Raw genomic sequence first — 21,957 nt, 5'->3', positions numbered from 1 at the left:
GCTCCATGCCCGTACAAAATACATAATAATCGTACACCATATTTTTTTTTCCGGAATGATGCATGATGGGAAATCCCCAGGCGGCAGACCCATGTGCACAGTAGCATCAAGCAGCTCGCTTGGTTTGCAACGAAAAAAACGGTACCGAGATAAAGGCTTCCGCGGCGAACTCCTTTGACTTGATTGATTTGTCGTTTCGTGATAGTCGGTGTATACCGGACGGTACCCATCATTGACAAATTTGCGTTTTTCCGTACAGATTTCCTTGTACGTCGTACTTGTCTTAAAATGCATAAAAAACATTCTTTGTACGGCAAAACCGTACAGGTTGACAGGTATGTGTCACTAAACATGTAAAAACGTTCATACCAATAAACACAAACACAATCCATTCAAGAATTTAAGTGAAAAATGTTGGAATATGAAGGACTCCATTAGTCACCTTGATGCACAAACATCAGAATTGAGTATTAAAACAACCAGGCATGTTTAAAAATAATCCTAAACTCCTCCACACCAGAAAGGGGAAAGTCCATAACATTTTCAGTCCATAACTGCCCCCCAGTGGATATTTTTGAAAGGCACGGGTATTTGGGGTCCCTCAGGGATTTATTTGTCTGTAAAGCGGCCAGGGGGTACTGTAAACAGGGCCGGAGTGGGCCCCCTTTGTCAGCCGGGGAGTTTTATCCTCAAAGCCGACACAGTAGCTATAGACGAGGACTTTGAATGAATGAGACAGCAGCAGGTTCTTAAGATGTCTTTTTCTTGGGACGAAATTCAGGTGTATGTTGATAAGTTAACACAAAACACTTTACCGTTTCAATTCATAGGAAAATTAAATAAAAATCTGATATAGAAGAAAACATATTTACCCATGAACGGTATCAGTAATTTGAAGTCAAAATTTAATTTGCCTTCCCAACATTTTTTAGGCTTTACACTTAACTCTAATAATTTAAAAAGTACCTTCACGACACAAGAAGTAGACTAGACAAAAACATCAAAATCCTCCTAAGCAAGACACTGGTCTCTGAAACTTTGTTGGTGTCATTTTACAGAAATAATAATTTACTTTTCAGTTTGCATCAGCATGAAGGCCTCCAAAGGTTCTTGAGACAATGAGCTTCTTAGCCCAGTTTTTACACATTTTAAAGCAGAGAAGCTCCACCCACATGCAACCTGAGTACAGGAAAGGGTCAACAGGAACTTATATGCCAGCCCAATGACATGGTAGGCATCTGTGAAGATGTTCCAGTTCACCAGCTTCTTCTTCTTTTTTTTTTATCCCGGCTCCTCCGTGTTATATGTCGAAGTGTCCTTGGACAAGAGACTGAATCCCTGATGTCCCCGATAACAGGTAGTTGCCTTGCATGGCTGACACACTATCGGTTAGTTAGTGTGTAAAAGGGAAAAGTGTGAAGCACATTGTAAAGCGTCTTCATTGACTTGAAAAACGCTATATAAATGCAGACCATATGCATTTTCCTTTTTCTTTTATTTTCTTTTTGTTTCTTTTAGTTTTCACACATTTTTAACTGCTAAATTCTTAAAACACGCAGCACAACACACAACCGGGGGGACAGAGATGACAGACAAAAAGTACAAGATGAGTGGAATGGATAATAACAGTCCTTCTTTGACACATTTTCTTTTTTTTGCTGGCTTATTCAGCTTCGGCTAGCACCGTTCTGCCCTCCATCGTACCTGACTCATATTATTCACGCTTTTCTGTGTTGATTTTACCACTATAGAAAAGTGGTGGTGGGCCAAACCAACTTTAAATTTGGAAGGGGATAATATCTCCCAGATGGTAAAACTCACCTGATTTGCTACGGTGTTGGGAATATGCTGAATAGTTGACTAGAGCAGTGATTTTCAATCACTGCCGCGACAGACTAGTGTGCTGTGAGAAATTATCCAATGTCACTTTTTAAAATTGAATAATAATAATAATAATAATAATTTCCTTTGTATTGTCATTCTTTGTAACAATGTACACAGAACGAAATGTCGATACACCTGACCCGTTGTAGGGAGCCGATGCAGCCGCAGCCAACAGAGGGCGCCGCCATTATACCAATTAGGTATGACTCGGCCGAGGCGCGAACCAGCGACCTCCCAGTCTCAAAGCGGGCACACTACCATCTAGGCTACTGAGCTGGTGAATAAAACATTTATGAATCATTTTCTGCAAATATTATGTCATTGTCAAGTGTCTGTGCTGTAAAAACTAGGGGTATTATACATTATACTGTAACTAAACATACCGTTCAGTGTCATTTTATAACATTTTTAGTTTGTGGTGTGTCGCAAAATTTTCCCAATGTAAAAAACTTGCCCTGGCTCAAAAATGGTTGAAAAACACTGGACTAGAGAATGAATGCATGAGTAATACAGTACAAGTATTAGTGACGATTACATGTGTAACGGGTGTAATAATAACTTTTGTTTTATTGTAATTCCTGCTAAAATATGTTGTATAGTTTCTGTATAATTGTCCTGCAATGATGAGTCCAACAGTGCCACCTGCTGGTATGTGGTAAGGTTTGGTATGGCTTTAGACTTTGCTTGTTTTTTTATAATACCTACATTTGTACTAAATAATTTAAAGTCAGTGTCCTCGTTTGCCCACGTCCCTGCGTCCTAGACGCTTTATTTTTGCTGGGGACGCGTCGTGTCAAATCAACTTGCGTCATTAAACAAAATGAAAATAAATCCGAACAGCTTGCCAACATCATTTTTGCCGTTCCATGTATTCCGTTACTCCCCAAGCCTGCACAACATTTAGTCATTTTATTCATATTTAATTCCTTTTGTCTTTTATTAGCATATTTGGTATTGGAGTAATCCAAAAGTAATTGAAAGTAATCCAGTTAAAGTAACCCTAACCAACCTGGTGCTGCCCAATCGAAACATGTGTAACTGCACGGTGTCGCGAGCTTGTCACCATGGTAACAAAACACAAACGCTGACCCCCGACGTCTGCGCTATAGAGTCGGTGGAATTTGTGTGTTCCTCTTTATATTTTTTTAAAATGTTTTCGTGGCATACACCATGATTGAAACTTATGCGAATTTTCATTCTGATGACCGATTTCTTCATTCACTGAGATGTCGTTTATAACTAACAATAGACACACTATAGCCTAGCATGCATAGAAGTTGGACAGACATTTGTCAGTAAGTAAAACCCAAATATTTCAGATCACATTTGAATTTATTTTAAGGGAATATTTTCTCACTATTTATTCTGATATTTAGAAGAAAGTTGGTGTTTTGTATCACTTCTTTAAAGAGGTAAACCCAGTAGGATAAGTGTTAGCTTAAGACTTTGTTCTTCCCTAGCAGGTGACGTCTTGCTTTTAAACATGATGCTGCAGTCAAGAAAACTGCGGCCGACAGAGGCCAAAGAAATGCACGCCCCTGGAATCCTCGAGCTACTCGAGCCAAGAACGTCAACCCCTCAAAAAGTAATAATGAACTACTTCAATTGTTTACTGCTTGTTAATTAAATAAGTTGACGGAATGCAAATTGCAATTGCCACTTTCTTTCCCAACCATATGACAGTATCCATGAAAGTTTTTAATTTGAGGGGCACATAAAATTAAAATTGTATTGACACTCAAAAGTATTGTGCAAAAACATTCAGTGCACAATATGCAAATAATATGTTGAAAAAAAAATGAGGCGATGGCTCCTTTAAGATAATTTTACTTCTGTTAGAGATACACCACGTTAGCAAGTAATGTAAATAAATATTTAAAGGTTGATGATGAAAAGAGTGGGTAAGCCTACCTCATGTATCATTCCTCACATGGTTAGGTTGTGCTTTATCATTTTGTACCACCCATTGTGTTCAAAATTATTGAAGGTTGGGTGGGTAGATAGAGGCAATTAATCTTTTTTTGGAATAAATGGGTTTATACAGCCATTCAAGTTGCATTTTATTGACTTAAACGTCCCTTTCTAATCATTTATTATCATGAATAACAATACAGTGAATGACAGGACACCTCAGAATAAATACGTAATGAAGAATTAAAAGAGAAAAATGATATAAACAGAATGCCTGGATAAATTGGAAAACATATTTACAAAGTAGTGCTTGAGAATAAAATGTTATATAGTGTATAAGCAGTCCAAGCATATGTCAGTATTCAGAATCAAGTCAAAATCAAGCTTTTGTAAGCTTAGTTTTTATGTGAACAGCAGAGCATGTGTAAGAGTAGGGAGTGAGACAAGTGAGTGGTTCCCTGTGTTGACTGGTGTGAGACAGGGGTGTGTGATGTCACCATGGCTGTTTAATGTGTACATGGATGGCGTGGTGAGAGAGGTGAATGCAAAAGTATTTGGCAGGGGTGTAGAGATGATGGATAACAGTGGAACGGTGTGACAGGTAAGTCAGTTGTTGTTTGCAGAAGACACAGCGCTTGTGGCTGATTCTGAGGAAACATTGAGAAGGTTGGTAACGGAGTTTGGAAGAGTATGTGATAGAGTTAGTTACACAGTATATGAATGTTGGGAAGAGTAAGGTGATGAAGTGTTCATGTAATGGAGTGGGCATGGCGTTAGAAATAAGGTTGCATGGACAGGTGCTGGAAGAAGTTGAAAGCTTTAGGTACTTGGGTTGTGATATGGCTGCAGTCGGTGGAATGGAGTGCGAGGTATTGCACAGAGTAAATCAAGGAAGCAAGGTTTTGGGTGCTCTGAGGAGAGAGATGAGCAACAAGAGTATGAGTATGGATGTTAAGAGGGGACTGTGTGAGAGTGTGATCGTGCCGACTGTGTTGTATGGTGCAGAGACTTGGAGCCTGAACGCAGATTTAAGAAGGAAATTAAATGTTTTTGAGATGAAGTGTTTGAGGAGTATGTTAGGAGTGACAAGATTGGATAGATTGAGAAAGGAAATTGTGAGAGACAGAACTGGAATAGTCGTGGAACTGAGCAAGCGTGTGGATGAGAGAGTACTTGGTTGGTTTGGAAACATGGAGAGGATGGATGAGGAGCAAATGTTGAAGAGGGTCTACAGAGGAGAAGTCAATGGAAGGAGACCAAGAGGAAGGCCGCAATTGACTTGGATGGATGGTGTTATGAGTGCACTGCAGGAAATAGAAATAGGTCTAAATCTAGTGAAAGCTAGAGCTATTGTTGGTGATAGGAATGAGTGGAGACGAGTTGTGAAAGGATAGTGGGAGGTTTGGGCGCGTTTTAAGGGATGGGCAGGGCACCTGTATGATGCGGCAGGGGTAAACCAGTGAAAGCTGTCGGGCCCTGCTGTTGAACAAAAGAGTGTGTTGTGTCACCCTGACATGAGTGACATGGTCGCTTTCTTGTGTCCCGTTTCATCTGGAGGGAGGAAAGCATGACCAACTTAGGTGCCGAGGTGCTCAACTTGTTTGGGTGTTTGTGCATTTGGGTTGGCCATGGTCCAAAATTTTGTGTGTGTGTTTTATGCTATTTTTCTCCCTTTTATTTTCTTTCTTATTGTATGTGTTTGTCTTGCTGTCGGCCACCCCTCTTGAGGGATATGACCAAGGTAGATAGATAGATAGATCGATCGATAGATAGATAGATAGATAGATAGATAGATAGATAGATAGATAGATAGATAGATAGATAGATAGATAGATAGATAGATAGATAGATAGAAACTTACTTGAGGATCTAAAATGTCTTCATAAATCTGGTCTTGACACGGAGAGAAAAGTGTAAGAGCCAATTTTGCCTTTATGACTACACTATATGTATTCACCATTGTTTTGAAGAAAATTGAATTGTTTCTGTGTATTTGTATTTTACGATGTTAAAATTGTTTTTCACGATACAACAACCCTCTTATTCGAAATGGTGGCATGTATTTTGTTTGCTGTGTAATTATTGAATGGTGACTGCAGGATCAATAGTGTAAAGGTGAAAGTGGAGAACGATTACACAGTTTCACCCTCCCCCCCATCCCTCTAACACAATCTATATTTCACTTGTGTGTTTGCAGATGCCCTTCGTGGATGTCGAACAATCAAATTTCCAGGCTCACCCACCTGAATTAGTCTTTCGGAACTTCACTCCTGCACAGTCATATAAGTTACCACTGCAACTGTTCAACAATGACAAGGTTTGGAGTTGAATTTAGCAATTAAAATACCAACGTAACCTATAAAATGAATCATTTCTGTCTATATCAGATTAAAACAAAACGGTGAGATTATAGAATACTTACTGGTGGTATCTGGAGGGGGCACACTCGCAAGAGGGGATGCTGTTGCAATGTATTGATTTTTCCTTCATTAATTTTCTTTCTGTCTATCCTCTCAAAAGTTGGGTTCGAGAGTCTAGCTCGCCTGACTTTGGGCAGTGGGAAAGAAACACCCTGGGCTGGTTGCCTGCACATTATTTTTACATTAGCTAAGATGAAATAAACTTAGATTTAAAAGGAGAATCAAATGATTTTTTTGTGGGACAACTATCATGAAACATTGAGATCCATTGACTTTATCTTGTCATCTTAAAACATATTTCCTGCTTAAATGTAAGGAGAAGCATACACTTTTGAGCTCTTTGTGCCTTATTTACCGGTGAAATACGCTGTATAAAATTGGAAATACACAGTTACAATTAAATAATTATATAATTGTGTATAACTGTACTTCCTTTTTGAGACACATAGAGTTGTCTAGGAGTCCTCTCTTGTGTTTAACATGTTCATTGTTTCTTGGTAAAAGGAAACAAAAGAGAAGCACAGAACTTTCAAACGCTCATTTTCGTTGTTTTTTTTTTTGTTTTGTTTTTTTTGCTTTGGTCAAAATTTGTCGACAAGTATAAAAAATATTGTGATTACTTGGATGAAGATTTTTATTTACAGTAATGTTTTGGACAAAATGTTGTAATCTTGTTTGAATTATTAAATGATACTGTTTACGGCAACTGTTCTGCCTTTGAGAAATATTCATGGTGGTCTTTGAAGGCCCTATTGTGGTTAACACGTTGATTGTTTGCTGCTAAAACAAAATTTGCTGGTAAAGCCAGATGTCATAATGTAAATTTATGTTTGATTAAATAAATGATTTTAATTTGATTGTATTTATTTTCATGCAACCTTAGCTCTTACTGTAGTTTCAATTTCAATTGCCATATAGTCCAGTGCCAACTTTTAAATCAGTGTGCCTTACAGCTCTTACAGTGCACCTATTTGTGTTTGCTTTCGGTCAAGGTATCGCGGCATGTCAAGCTGGAACATCAGGAATCCGCTTATTTCCAAGTTGAAGGTCCAAAGGAGGCAAAAACTAAAGTTGCTGCGGGCCTATCAGTGGGCTTTACAGTCTGTTTCACTCCACAGGAAAACAAGGTGGCTTCTTTTTCATTAAGATACCATAATTCAGTGTTCCCAACCTGTGTGTCATAAAATTTTGTTTGGTGCATTATTTTCCTTCTTCTCTAGAAAAAATAGTACAATTCATATAGTAAAGATAAGATGTCCACTGGCATATAGATTAGCTTAATTTAAAGGTGCTGTCCGTAACTTAGAAAAAATTCTACTTGCTGATGTCATATTCTGGCTGAAATCTATTGGTCTGGAAAAACAAAACAGAAACAAATGATATTAAATCAATTTTTTCAACTTTTAGGTTATCATGGTTAATATTCAGAACCGATAAACGATGTGTTAGAGTGCACCAAACCCACATAAAAAAAACATTGTTACTGGCGCATGCAAAGTGCAACTCAGCCAGTATCTGTATTTTCCGAAGTTCAAGTTGCCAAAGTCAAAATAATGATCCTTGGTAATTGTTTGAAGCTGTGTTTACTTGGCCAGTGCACAAATGGGAAATAATGCACAGATTAAAACACACAAACATCTGAAATACATTTGTAAATTTTCATACTTATCCTTCACTTTTCTGGACAGGACTACCATCACACATTGGTTTTTGTGACCGAGCGGGAGCAGTTTGAGGTGGCGATCCGTGCCATTGGCCCAAGAGCCAACTTGAACTTCCGGGATGAGTTGCATCTACCCGACTGCCTTGTGAAAGCCTCCACACAGAGGACTCAGCTTGTGCGCAACCTTGGAGACCGCATAGCTATCTTCAAGCTACAGACACAGAGGTGAAAGTAAAATTTGTGTATTGAAGCTATCATATCCGACTAAATGAGCAATCTAAACAAAATAATTGATAGCTTTACACTCAATGTAGCAGTCTAAAAGCTGAACAGTATACTTTGTGGCTTCCATCTGCTGACTTTAAAACTAGCGAGGTAACGAAATGAAAAATGTCTGAAAGTTGCAATGCTTTGTTGCTCATTTTAAAGGACAATTAAATGTACACAATAACAGAGCAGTGCTATGCCAATTATGTCACGGTTGCCCATTGCCCTCACTTGGGCCCGCTCGTTTGGTGCCAGCTGTTGCTCGTTGCCAGATTGGCTCCCCTCCTATTTAAACTCAGTGCTCTCATTCACTCCGTGTCAGTCCATCAACGAACCTCTGCACTTGCAAAACTTGCAATTTGACTCTGTCTATCCTGCTCGTGTATCCGGTATCGACCCCGTCTGTCCTGCCTTTCCGGTATCTTGCTTGTGTATCCAGTATCCGGTATCGATCCCATCTGTCCCGTCCTGTCCAGTTACTCGCTCCAGTATCCAGTATCCGGTATCGATCCCTTCTGTCTCGTCCTGTCTGGTATCTTGCTTCAGTATCCAGTATCTGGTATTGATTCCGTCTGTCTCGTCCTGTCCGGTATCTTGCTTGTGTATCCAGTATATGGTATCAATCCCGTCTGTCCCGTCCTGTCCGGTATCTTGCACGTGTATCTGTTATCGATCCCGTGTTTCCCGTCCTGTCCAGTACCTTTATCCAGTATCCGGTATCGATCCTGTCTGTCCCGTCCTATCCGGTGTCCTAATGTTGTATCCAATATCCAGTATCGATCCAGTCTGTCCCGTCCTGTCTGGTATCTTGTTCGCGTATCCAGTATCCGGTATTGTTCCCATCTGTCCTGTCCTGTCCGGTATCATGCTCCAGTATCTGGTATCGATTCAGTCTGTCCCGTCCTGTCCGGTATCTTGCTCGTGTATCCAGTATTCGGTATCAATCCCGTCTGTCCCGTCCTGTCCAGTAGCTTGCATGTGTAACCGTTATCGATCCTGTCTGTCCCGTCCTGTCCGGTATCTTTATCCAGTATCCGGTATCGATACACCACCTTGCTCAAATTCTACTAGGCATTCATGCACAGGAACAAGTGCAACAACCTCAGTCCCAAAACCTGAATTCTAGAAAATCCGTGGTAATGCTTTGAATGGGCTGTCCATCAAACCTGACTGAAACAGATGTTTTGCAAAAAAAGAAAAAAAAAGTTACAATTACCTCAAACCAGAATCCAGACCCTCAATGGAAGCTATAGGAGACATTTGGATGCTATTATTCCTGCAAAAGGAGGATTTACCAAATATTTGATTCGTTGTTTAATTATTACACACTCTCTGTATATCTTATATACAATGGGACCTCGGTTATCGCGGTTAATGGGGACCAAAACCACCCGCGATAAGTGAAAATCCGCGAAGTAGCGGCACACCTTAAAAAAAAATAAAACCTTTGCATTACACCCCCCTGTATACAGTACAATACAGTACACCATATGGAATACGGTTAGAGAGAGTGATTCTTGTTAAACAATCAAACAATAAAACAAAATTTAACTTACCTCTTACTTTAAGTTCTTTTATGCGTAGTTGATAAAAAGACTTCTGCAGTACGATGAGGTAATAGCGATGAATGACTGCACAGGGGCAGAAAGAGCTTTACTGCTCCTCGGATGACTGCGCAGACGATGCAGGTGAAGCTGCAGGAGGCGGCGTAATGGATATTGTCGGGCTACGCTAGCGTAGCTATTTCCTGCTTTCAATTTGTCCAATAAACTCACTTTTTCGGTAATTGTTAGCATCTTTCGCTTTTTCTTCGGTTCACAAGCTGCACCAAGGGATGAAGAGCGTTTAGGAGCTATCACGAGGACTTCACAAAACTTTAAAAGACAAAGGCTACAGTAACGGCGAGAAGCGTACTGTATTGTGCTGTACAGTATACGTACGAGATATGCGTGGCATACTGTAGTGAATGGGCCAATGGGGAGTCGAGTATTCAGCGAGTGCTGGCCAATGAGCTTGCGTTGATGGCCGTGACGCTTAGCGAATACGTGCATTTTTTGTGTTTTCAAATTTTGTAAAATGATGCAATTACTAATTCTAATTGAATATTTTGATTTCAAATTTTGTAAAATAATGTAATTTCTAATTTTAGTGTCATATTTTTCATTATTTATATTATTATTATTATTATATATATTTTTTTAAACTATTACAGGTTGCGAAGCACTGAACCCGCGAACGTCGAAGCGCGAAGTAGCGATGTCCCACTGTACTTCATTTAACGTTTTAAATAGCACTGTGTATTTATGATCTATTTAGGTGAAGTTGCTGATCTGAACATACACTGCTTTTTAAAAGAAAATTAAAAAAAAATGATCAGGGCGGCCTTAACTTACATTTGAATGTATGTGAGATGGCACCACAAGGGGTGGAGAGTAATTTAATTCCCGTCTCTTGGGTTTTTTATGTCAGTATAGCTTGGAAATGGTGTCAGACGAAAGGAAAACTGAGATCACTTGCACTCGTTTCTTGGTTTTTATTGGAAGGAAGGAATGACAAGACGTGATTCTTCGATCCGTTGTTTGACGGATTGACGAAGCTTGACAGGCGGGTGAAGGCTTAGCGGGAATGGTCGTGGACAGGCGTAATCGTCGTGTTGTTGGTCGGGGCTGGAGAAGAAGGGCGTCGTCGTGTTCGGAAGAGTGATCAGGAGTCAGACGGGCAGGGCAGGTTGTAGGCACATCCGGAAACGGGTCGGCAACGGAGATCAAGTAGAAGAAAACAGGAGGCAGGCAAAGAGTCGGAGGTACGGGCTTACTGAGCAGATGGCAACAGGTAGCATAGTACAATCAGACAGCTTGTTTCCGGAAGCTGAGGATTTAAATGGACAGGGTGCGCCAATCAGCTGTCCTGGCTGTTGGCGCCAAATCCTGAGCACAGGTGTTCCCGATCCGGGTGATTGTGACAAATGGTAAAAGTAAGGAAAGTCTTGTTTCCAATACTGTCAAAACGCCCACCTAAACCCCCCCAAAGATGAAAAAACGTTCATTAGTACCTGAGGAATGAGCTGACTGAGGCTGCGACCGTGATTTTAACCCAGGGGATTGCGGCAGAGAGTAGCAAAATTCAAAGTTGTGCACACCACCTTGAAACAAGCAAACTTGAATTTACTGTGATTACTTGCAGTTTTATATCTTTTATATATCTTATTGCAGAACTTGAACATTATTTAACTTGATGGCTGAACTATAGATTTTAATCTGACATTACGTGAACATTTTTGAGGGATTATTTACCTTTATTCTCACACAAACTGAGGGATAAGTTCAAATACACATGTACTGTTCGGAAATACAACAGCTTGTCACTTTTTGACTTTGCATTGTTTCCATTTCAGCCCTTTCTCAGTCTCTCCCTCATCTGGGACGCTCGATATTGGCGAGAGCATGCAAGTCACTGTGGCTTTCAATCCCATGGTTGCAGGAGACCACTGTCAAGATCTGTTGCTACATTACGACACTGGTAAAATATATGGAAATCGTATTAAATAATAAACATAACATAACTATTATTATAGATTAGGCCAATCTCTAAGCATTTATTTCAAAATATGTTTGCCTATTTCTAATTGATATTTACCATGTACCCCACAAAATGACCCTTTTTATATCTATAGATATATGTATTTTTTTATGCGGTAATGAAGCAAACCCATTTATTAGTTATTTATTTTCAACTACTAGATGGTGATGTACAATTACCGTATTTTCCGCACTATAAGGCGCACCTAAAAGCCTTTATTTTTTTCAAAAGCTGACCATGCGCCTTATAATACAGTGCGCCTTATATATGGATCAATATTAAGTCGCAAAAAAATGAACATTATTTAACTTGATGGCTGATTTTAATCTGACATTAAGTGAACATTTTTGAGGGATTCTTTACCTTTATTCTCACACAAAATTTAGGGATAAGTTCAAATACACATGTACTGTCCGGAAATACAAAAGTTAGTCACTCTTTGACTTTGCATTGTTTCCATTTCAGCCCTTTCTCAGTCTCTCCCTCATCTGGATATGTGGAATATGTGGATATAATATGTGGAACGATGCATTTGAGTAATCGGTGACATCGTACAGACACTGTGTCTGTACATGTGTGAGACACGTATTTGCTTCTTTGCAAGCTTGCGGAGTGTTAAGGGGGTAATAAGTTTGACTGAACTATCTGACTGTTTTGTCGACGTTCCCATTGTAGCGCCTTATAATCCGGTGCGCTTTATGTATGGAAAATATAGGACCAAAAACTATTTTTGGGGGGTGCGCCCGATAACCCGGTGCGCCTTATAGTGCGGAAAATACGGTAATTTAGCATGTGGTTGTTAAAGATTAGATAAAGCAAACAATGGGTTATGTAACTTATTGCCTGTCTTGTGTTATGCATATTAAATGTGCCAAAATAGAGACCCAATCCCTTATTCAAGCACATCCCACTCTTGCTCCTCTGCTCAGGTGAAAATATATACATCTGCCTCCGTGGTCTCTGTGAAGAACTGAAGCTCAATCTTATCCCTGACTTCCTTCATTTGGAAAATACCTACATTTCTTTGTCCAACACACATATGGTGTCCCTAACTAATAGTAGTGACACTACGCTAAAATACTTTTGGACCACATGGTCAAGCCAGATAGAAGAGAACCAGTGAGTATACTTTCAAACACTATAGTGCAACACGGCACACCGTAATACACACTTTTCTTCCTGGAACCATGTCTTTCCACTGTTACTATACTTAGTAATCATATTCTCTTTGTATTACCTTTCCTTTTTCTCTCATCCTTCCAGAGATTACTCCATGCTTGACCAGCTTCACCTTTTGGATTCTGATTCGCTTGCCTCCTCCCAATCAGACACCACAGCTAATCAGCGAACGGGCGTCCTCGCCCTATCGGAAGGATGCATAACATTAGAACCATCGGTGTGTGTTTAAAAAATCCTCCCTTGCATTCTCTCACCAATTCATTTTGTTTAACAAACGTCTCAATTGCTTTTCCAAATTTGATTTGCATGGCACAGTTTGGTGAAATATGGCCAAATACTACAGCACGTTTCACTGTTGTTTTCAAGCCTGATAAAGCCAAAGTCTACCAAGAAAGCATATATTGTGACATCACAGGTGAGTCTTTAGCTGCAATTCACAACAAACTGGCTCAAAACAAGCACAACAATCCAACTACGACTCAACATTATCGGGCTACTCTTTTAATTTGGACTATAAAATAATAAAGGACAATACTAACTAAAATATGAATAATCATATGGGTATTGTACAGTTCCCATACATATATATATATCTCATCTCATTAGCCGTACCGCTTATCCTCATTAGGGTCGCGGGGGGATTGGAGCCCATCACAGCCATCTCCGGGCAGTGGGCAGGGGACACCCTGAACTGGTTGCCAGCCAATCGCAGGGCACACAGGGACAGACAACTCATTCGCTCATTCACACCTAGGGACAATTTGGACCGGCCAATTCACCTGAAATGCATGTTTTTGGAACGTGGGAGGAAACCGGAGTGCCCGGAGGAAACCCACGCAAGCACGGGGAGAACATACAAACTCCGCACAGGAAGTCTGGAGCTGGATTTGAACCCACGACAGGTTCCCATGACATGAACTGTGCCGCACAAGCGCTAACCACTGCTCCGCCGTGCTGCCCCCATATATACATATATTTTTAATTTAACTTTTGAATACGAAAAACTAATAAATCATACAGGGCAGCATGTCAACACAGTGGTTAGCGCGTGTGCGGCACAGTTCTGAGGTCATGAGATTGAACCTTCCTGTCCGGAGTTTGCATGTTCTCCCCGTGCTTGCGTGGGTTTCCTCCGGGCACTCCGGTTTCCTCCGACATTCCAAAACCGTGCATGTCAGGTTAATTGGCCAGTCCAAATTGTCCCTAGGTGTGAATGAGCGAGTGAGTTGTCTGTCTCTGTGACTGGCTGGCAGCCAATTTAGGGTGTCCCCTGCCCACTGCCCGAAGACAGCTGGGATGGGCTCCAGCACCCCCGGGACCCTACTGAGGATAAGCAATGCAGATAATGGATGAATGGATGAATAAGTCATGTCATGTGTCTTGATATGGGCAAATTAAACATGATTTTGGTAATCCCACAAAATCAATGCAGGCTTGTGGACTTTCAAATGGGAAGGCTACACTCTGGTCTCATCCCATGTCTATAATGGCTAGTAGCACACTGGACTCTTGGCAAATACATATCTGTGCTTTGAAGTGAGCACCCAGATTCTGAGTTGCTGTCTGAACGCATGTTAGCTGGTTTCACACACTATGACTGGCTAGGGGGCAGTAATCCACCCAGATGATCACACCAACAGCCGTTAAACATGAAGAAAAAAGCTGCACAAAGAAATAGAGTATATTATGTTGATTTAATACTGTAGAAAACTATCATATAACTCAGAATTGAGCAAGCCTTCTGCAAGTGGGATAAGGTTTTGTCTGCCACTTACAGCCTAGACGTAAGCCCAATCCGAATTTTGCGCCTGGTTGGTTCGTTGGGGTCGGGCCAAGAATCTCTCTCGCTTCCTTTTTTTTTGTATCCACCTGACATTGCTGGTTGTCTATATTTACACAGTCTTTTTTATTGTTACAAAAGACAAACTATACATGTCGCGTGCCCGCATGGCATGGCACCCTCTGCGCCCGCCTCCTCTAGTGCAATCTGCTGGCCACATGGCGTGAGCCTGGGTATGCCAAAATCACTTCTCACGAATAAAATATAGAATTTCACTTCCAAGAGTTGGCTCATATAGCCAGTTTGTTCACGAACGACACATCACTAATTCAGCCGTTTCAGATCAAGGAAATGATGTAATAATAGTCTATAATTTGCAATAGTCTGTGGTCTGTGCAGCGGTTTGAGAGTCCTTGTCATTAAGGGCTATACAAATAAACATGACTTGACTTGAATTTGGTCAGGTCTAAAATCCACGTCTCTGTGTTGTATTGATAATGCAATATTTTAACAGTTTTGAGCCTCTCTTTGGACTTATTTCTGAATAATATGCGTTAGATCAGCTATCCACATTTTCCTTGTCACTCATCGATTAACTCCTCCAACTTATATTCATGTACAACCATTTATACGACACACCACCATGTCCACAAACCAAATCAAACACCAGCCAAAAGATTTTAATTCAGCTCACAAGACGATGCTGAAAGAAGCATAAGAAAAATGACTTTTAATAACCTGCAGTTTTAAAAATGTCCACTGGATGTCGCCAAAGCCACACACCACTTCAAACCAGCCACTGTAGCTGCATATGCTTACTACCATTTATCAACCATAGAGCATTTTTTTATTTGTTTATTATTATTATTTTTTTTCTAATTTATTTTTGTATTTGTTTATGTATTTGTTTCTAATTTTGCCCCCATTGCTGTGTTGGCCTACCCTCCTTGGCGGGGATGTATCTGCAAAATTGGGAATCATTTAACCTTTACGTTAAAACACCAATTTGCCCCGCCTCTTTCTTGTTATGTCCGACTTCTTTGTCTCATGTGCATTGAAAAGACTTAGGCATCTTATATTGCACCTTCAGGTAAAAAAACTCGCATCCCCCTGATGGTCAAGGGCGAGGGATTGGGACCAGCAATGCAAATCAACTGTACTCTGATGGATATGAAAAACATTTTCATCGGTCACATTGTCTCATATGAGGTAAAAATACCTTCAGAGAATATCTATAGTCAGTGTGATGTATAACTTTAATACGATCACTAAATCTTTGTTTTTTTTTATCCCTGCAGGTGCAGCTGACCAACCAGGGACTGATTGATGCCCCATTTGAGTTTTCAAACCCGAGTACCACTTTTGGTCAATTTTTCTTCTTCACTCCCCAGAAAGGCGTCGTTTGCTCCGGGGCTTCCCTTGTGATTAAAGTTACCTTCCGCAGTAACATTTTAGGACGTTTCTCGGAGGGATTGCAGCTTCTTGTCACAGGGCAACCTCTTCCACTTACTCTTACTTTCAGGTGACATTTCGCTTTTAAACCTTTCATACTGTCACACAACTCTCAGACTTTGATCAAATTGTCTCTTGATGGTTAATATCTGTGTATTGTTTTTCAGGGGCTGTGTTATTGGGCCCACTTTTCACTTCAATGTTTCAGAACTCAATTTTGGTGATGTTGCCTATGGTTAGTATATCTTTAAAGATTGTGTTGATGTTTTAATTTTCACAATGTATAACGCGCACCTGATTATTAGCCGCATCCAGTATGCATGGATTAGAAAAAAATAGGTTTTGTAAAGCTTTTGTTAACTGCAGGTGCCCTCGTTGTAAGATTTGACATTTACAGAGAAAGATGGTTCACAAAAGGTTTTCATGGTTTTCATATGAGACCTTTTCTTTTAACAAGTAACATCTCGGTAACACAGCAGAAACCTTGCAGTAATATATGTCTCATATCAGCACTAACATGGCACAGAAAGTTGCGTCATATGCAGTTTTTTAATAACATTTTACAAAATTAATGGTCCAAACTAGAGCCTGCCACATATACTGGGGCGGCAGTAGCTCAGGAGGTAGAGCGCTCGTCTTGGGATGAAGGGATCCCAGTTCGAATCCCGGCTCCTCCGTGTTACATGTCGAAGTGTCCTTGGGTAAGACACTGAACCCCTAATACCCCCAATAAGCAGGTTAGCGCCTTACATGGCTGCAAGGCCGCTATTGGGAAATGTGGAGCACATTGTAAAGCGCTTTGGGAAGTCATTGACTTGAAAAGCGCTATATAAATGCAAATCATTTCATTTCATTTCATACTCCACTTATATCTCCCTTAAATTTCTCGCTCAAACGCCCATGGTTGTTGTTTGGGAAAATCCATAAAATAGCTGCATCTTTCTACAAGCTGTATGTTTGTTTCAAAGCACGGGGGTAACCAGCCTGTCTTGGGGTGCTCGGGCACCCCCAGATTCAACCCAAGCACTGCCAAAATTAGGGAAGTTTAATACTCATTTTCCTTGATTACAGGATAACAGGATAGGCTTAATTAACAATGATGAAAAACGCTAGATAAAACAGACATAAAGTAAAGCAAAACAAACATGTGAACAAATCAGGTTTGGGAATACTCCATGGCCTTGAAATGTTAGAGTGTATTTGATTCCTAGCGCCACTCTCGCCCCCCTACCCCGCTCCTCTTGTGCTTGGCTACTGTCAGTTGCGGCATAGCGGCAGAGTCTGTGGAGACTCCAGTGTATTACGGGGAAAGAATGTAATACAGTCGTTATGTTGAACAACTATTTTACCACACAATACCAAGACTTTGTTACTATCAACAGATTTTAGTCCTCATTTTAGCTGCATTGAATCGAATGCAACAATGATCAGCCTAGCTTACGTGTGTGGTCATCCTCTCAGCACCAGCATGGACATTTCCAGTTTTTTTCTATAAAAGCGCATCACTCACAGATGAGAGTCTATTACCCACAGTAACTATTAAGAAACACACACAACCTCCTCCTATTTTAACTGTAAGTGGAATGTAAAATAAAATTAACCAGTCTCACTCTAGGTGCTAAGAACCCCATAAAGCTCTGAACCTGAAATCGCTCCTGGCTTAAATTCATACATGCTATTTGACATTACAAAGCAGTGGGTTTTAATCGCGCACTCCATTTTTACACGCGAAACACAATCCGTCTCCAGAATATTTAAACAAACACGAAACGTGCTTGTTTAAAACTGCGAGTGGCTGGCTAGTACCAAAACAGCAATCTAATTGGAGTGGTTAATTTACCCCCAAAGACTTAAGTCCCGTCCAATTTCTTAGGGGACAATCTTCACTTTGCACTCCACTCACTGAGGGGACTTCCCTATGGAGGGACCTCACTGGAGGGTTCTCAGGGCCAAGTGATAGGAATGGGATTGGGCCTTAGTCTTGATTTAAAATAAAGCAGCCTTAGAATAACATACTATTCTCGAGTCAATACGTTTTGGTTGTTGTCTTTTTAAAGGGGAAAAAGCGGTAGTTTATAGTCCAGAAAAAAAAAAAAAGATTCTTCCTACATCTTATAATAAAAGTCACACAAGCCACAATTGCAACATGATAGTTATATGAATAATTGTATCACTGTTAAGGGGCGGCAGTAGCTCAGGAGGTAGAGCACTCGTCTTGGGATCAAGAGATCGCAGTCCGTGTTACATGTCGAAGTGTCCTTGGGTAAGACACTGAACCCCTAATACCCACAATAAGCAGGTTAGCGCCTTACATGGCTGCAAGGCCGCTATTGGGAAATGTGAAGCACATTCTAAAGTGATTTGGGAAGTCATTGACTTGAAGCGCTATATAAATGCAGATCATTTCATTTCATATTTTCAAGCTTTATCGTAAACATTTGAAGTAGTTCTTAATGCCCACTTAATTCCCACTTCAGTCCTTGAAGAGTGAGTACCTCAAGTGTGGTTCTTTTGAAAGTTTCTTAATTTTCCTCATGCTGCCATTAGTTTTTCATGTAGGTTTGGGATCGGGGTATGTTCTAACTAAGTTAACCATGGCCTTGTGCAGCCTTTTGAGACTCTGGGATTAAATACTATACAAATAAATGCGACTTGCCTTAAATGACCCTTGAGAGCAAAGTATACACCATAACTACAGCTTTATGTTTGTGGCATCATCCACCGAAACACAATTTTAACTGTTTTGTAGGGATGCTCTTGTCATTCCAGTTCATCAAGTATGTTGCCATGGCAACTGAAAAAGTTGAAGCCTCTTTTCCTCAGTACTAGTTCATTATGCCCTTTGTATGACCCAGATTCTGACTTTTCCATTCGACTTTTTGCGTGCAGCAGGGGTCTAATGGATATTCCCCTTGGAACCACCTCCAAAACGGTTCAATCTCACGCCAAGTGGTTCCATCTTGTGATTGACCCCCAAAAGTGGATGTTTCTTTTAGCTTTCTGGCATTCCAGCCTTTTGATTGGATGTTTGGCTGGTTTACTTAAGTTGCAGAAACCACAACGGCAGATTTGAAGTTTCTATTCAGCAATTATGTAATGATAAATTCAGCTATTATTCCCTGCCAAAATAGGAATTTTGGCGTTTTTAAACATTGGGTTTTGGTCATAATCAGCAGCAGCTAAAACAAGTCAGGAAGAATAAAATAATAACCAACATGGCTCCTTTCTCTCTCTGTAATGCTCGCTCTTTTTTTCTTGATCACATTGAAATGAAGTTGATAGATCACATCTTTTTTTGTGAAAATGAGCAAACATAAAAATTGGCCACCAAAATATGTTACACGTGGCCCATGTTTGTATTAATTTATTGCAAAAGGTGTTGAGGCAAAACTGTAATAAGTAAATACAACTACATCCACTTTCAGTTTCGCGCCAGTTGTGTGCTGGGAAAAAATTGAATACAGCCACAATCTCTTGGTAAATTAGGCAGATGCTGTAGTTTCAGATTTGGGTAAAATAAATACTCCAATTTTAACTTGTCCTTAAAGCGGCGGCCCTCACAGTCAACTTTCTTTTTTATTCAACAGTAACCATGTCGAAAATGGGGTGGGCTAAAATTCTCACTGAAAGCCAAGGGCAAGGTGGCCAAAGGGCTACAGCCATTATCTGTTGTAATGGGACAATTTTATTTTATATTGCGGCCCACTTATTGATGTTTTTTTTTACAGAGGCCGCGGGCTGGTAAAAAATTGATCACGTGCTGTAACTGGCCCCCCTGCTGGACTTGGTTGCTTTAGATAAATAATGCAAGCAGTTTATACCTGCATAACTAAAGGCCTGAGTCACGAAAAATATGATTACTCAATGGAAGAAGACCTCTCTAATTTACTGTATTCTGTTTGCCAATTTATACCTGCATAATTGAAGGCCTTAGTCACGAAAACATATTATTACTCAATGGAAGAAGAGCTTTCCAATTTATCTGTTTGCCCTCATTACAAAACTTTGTGACCTCAGTGCATTGCGAGTTGAAAAATATAGCTTATTGCTGCTATTGGACTACAATCGTGTAGCCATGATCCATTATCCCTGGTCGAATATTGCTACCAACAGAACACACTTTGGTCATGGCTGGTGGCTTTTATAAGCTGTTGCCGTGTTTTCCGCTTAAAACGATTGTACTCGGGCAGTCTTGATCCATTCTCCCCAATCCCATACAGCACAGTCCTAAATGTGATCCTTTATCACTTTTCTGCTAAGAGTGGTGGCCCAAGAGAGAAAATTTTGGCGTCTCTTTTTTGCCCTCTTTTTACCTAAAATTAACTGCACCCATAATGCTGCAAACCATTATTCCCGGTCAACTTTTTTTGCAAGGGGCAATTGAGCACATGTTAAAAATGGGGTCGCTACTTTGCATATGTTGGCACATCGCAGCAGGGTTTTGGTCCCCATTAACCGCGATGAATGGGGGATTATTTAAGACTTCGAGGAATGCCACCAATCCCTATCGTTTTGACAACTTCACATTCAAGTACAGAATGTGCTGGTTTTAATAACTAATGCTAAAGTTAACAATGCTGCTTTGCACTTTTTAATATATTTGGCAAAAAAAGTAAGAAGACTTGTTTGTAAATGAGCCACATAGTGATATCAGAATTTGTTAAATTCCTAAAGGCTTCAACAAAGACGCATTTAGAAAATTATTTCTTTTTTATATTAATTAAGTTATAAGGTAGGGTCCTGGAGGTTTGCAAGAGATAATAATTTATAGAATATGTTACCTTTAGCGGCACGGGGGATGAGTGGTTAGCGCGTCCACGGTACAGGTTTAAGGTCATGAGATCAAATTCAGCTACTATCCTTCCAGTGCAGAGTTTGCATGTTCTCCTCATGCCTGCGTGGGTTTCCTCCGGGCACTCCGGTTTCCTCCCATATTCCAAAAACATGCATGTCAGGTTAATTGACTAGTCCACATTGTCCCTAGGTGTGACTGAGCGAGTGAGTTGTTTGTCCCTGTGTGCCCGTGACCCCACTGAGGATGAACAGTGAAGATAATGGATGGATGGATGGATGTTACCTTTAACACATATACTGAAAACATTCTTAATTGGAAAATATAGGATTGACATGTATAGTCGTCAATGGTAGTGAAATTGTTTAAACTATTTTGAATTCATCACACTATCTGTATATATAATTAGAAGAAGATGGGGTAAAAATCCCTTCCCAGATTTCAGTAACCACCCTACACAATACTATTGATCCGATCCAAGTGATATGTTTAATATTTACCCCTTTTTGTTCAGGGTTCAAACTAAAATATCTTTCCTCATTGTCCAAATCCAGTGTAGTACCATCTTTTTAAGCAAATATACAAGCATGAGTTTTACAGCTAATTGGGACAGTTAACCCCTGCGATCTAACGCTTTGCAAGAAAGAAAGAAAGAAAATACTTTTAATTCACATTCAGCACCCTGTTTCATGTTGTAAAGATGTCCCTATTTGAATTGATTTCCGTGTTTTTGTATTTTTCAGGTTTCCCACAATCAGAAATGTGCTCCCTCTTTAACACATCTTTTGTTCCAATGAACTTTAACCTGCGTGTTGTGGGTGATGGAATGGGCCCTCCCAGTGTGACCAGTGACCAACAAGTGTGCGAGTTGTGTAGAAACAACTGGCAAGGCAGTGCCAGTCGCGATGTCCGCGAAATGCCTGTCGAGTTTAATGTCAATCCGGCTATGGGAACACTGCGAGCCATGGCCAACGTCAGCATCAAGGTACTGTTTAGTTCTCCGTTTAGTTTCTGTCCTGCTTACTTTTCA

General features: G+C 40.3%; 1 protein-coding gene across 1 annotated transcript in view; it reads left to right on the top strand.

Moving 5' to 3' along the window:
* Positions 1 to 2,982: 2,982 nt before the first annotated feature.
* Positions 2,983 to 21,957, top strand: part of hydin (HYDIN axonemal central pair apparatus protein) — a 125,134-nt gene continuing 106,159 nt past the window's right edge. The window contains exons 1-13 of the mRNA XM_088339667.1: positions 2,983 to 3,179; positions 3,345 to 3,469; positions 5,993 to 6,112; positions 7,208 to 7,342; positions 7,904 to 8,103; positions 11,540 to 11,664; positions 12,654 to 12,843; positions 12,988 to 13,120; positions 13,219 to 13,318; positions 15,774 to 15,892; positions 15,982 to 16,205; positions 16,303 to 16,370; positions 21,671 to 21,912. Of these exons, the coding sequence (XP_088195793.1) occupies positions 3,368 to 3,469; positions 5,993 to 6,112; positions 7,208 to 7,342; positions 7,904 to 8,103; positions 11,540 to 11,664; positions 12,654 to 12,843; positions 12,988 to 13,120; positions 13,219 to 13,318; positions 15,774 to 15,892; positions 15,982 to 16,205; positions 16,303 to 16,370; positions 21,671 to 21,912 (1,758 nt within the window). The 5' untranslated portion in view covers positions 2,983 to 3,179; positions 3,345 to 3,367. The remainder of the gene's footprint in view (positions 3,180 to 3,344; positions 3,470 to 5,992; positions 6,113 to 7,207; positions 7,343 to 7,903; positions 8,104 to 11,539; positions 11,665 to 12,653; positions 12,844 to 12,987; positions 13,121 to 13,218; positions 13,319 to 15,773; positions 15,893 to 15,981; positions 16,206 to 16,302; positions 16,371 to 21,670; positions 21,913 to 21,957) is intronic.

This window comes from Urocampus carinirostris, chromosome 7 (genome assembly GCF_059441175.1).
Source record: "Urocampus carinirostris isolate Australia breed hairy pipefish chromosome 7, RoL_Ucar_1.0, whole genome shotgun sequence".
NCBI lineage: Eukaryota > Metazoa > Chordata > Actinopteri > Syngnathiformes > Syngnathidae > Urocampus > Urocampus carinirostris.
This window is presented reverse-complemented; position numbering and strand designations above follow the sequence as displayed.